The sequence below is a fragment of the Cariama cristata genome, unplaced genomic scaffold (genome assembly GCF_000690535.1).
Source record: "Cariama cristata isolate BGI_N322 unplaced genomic scaffold, ASM69053v1 scaffold39147, whole genome shotgun sequence".
NCBI classification, from domain to species: domain Eukaryota; kingdom Metazoa; phylum Chordata; class Aves; order Cariamiformes; family Cariamidae; genus Cariama; species Cariama cristata.
Window position 1 is genome coordinate 3,416 of NW_009626640.1, and position 229 is coordinate 3,644.

Genomic DNA, 229 nt, shown 5'->3' on the forward strand with positions numbered 1-229 from the left:
CAGCACCTGTGGGCTGCAGTCAGGCCGGGCAACTCATCTCCCTCGGCTCTACAGGCCCCGCAGCCCCTTATGGGCAGCAGAGACGGCCTTGTCCCAGGTGCAGACACCAGTTCTCCTTCAGTCCCTGCTCATGGACACGGTGGTGCTACCTTTGATATCTGGTGCCACTCTGTATTCCGTCCAGTCCGTGGACAACACCATGGCTGCCCAGCGGGCCCCTGCCGAGTGT

The 229-nt window shown here is 62.4% G+C and overlaps 1 protein-coding gene across 1 annotated transcript in view; it reads right to left on the reverse strand.

The window, feature by feature from the left end:
- AFMID (arylformamidase) overlaps positions 1 to 229 on the reverse strand; it is a gene marked incomplete at both ends in the record, with an annotated part of 1,784 nt that overhangs the window by 1,083 nt on the left and 472 nt on the right. Inside the window, one exon of the mRNA XM_009704104.1 lies at positions 150 to 226. Coding sequence (XP_009702406.1) covers positions 150 to 226 — 77 coding nt within the window. The remainder of the gene's footprint in view (positions 1 to 149; positions 227 to 229) is intronic.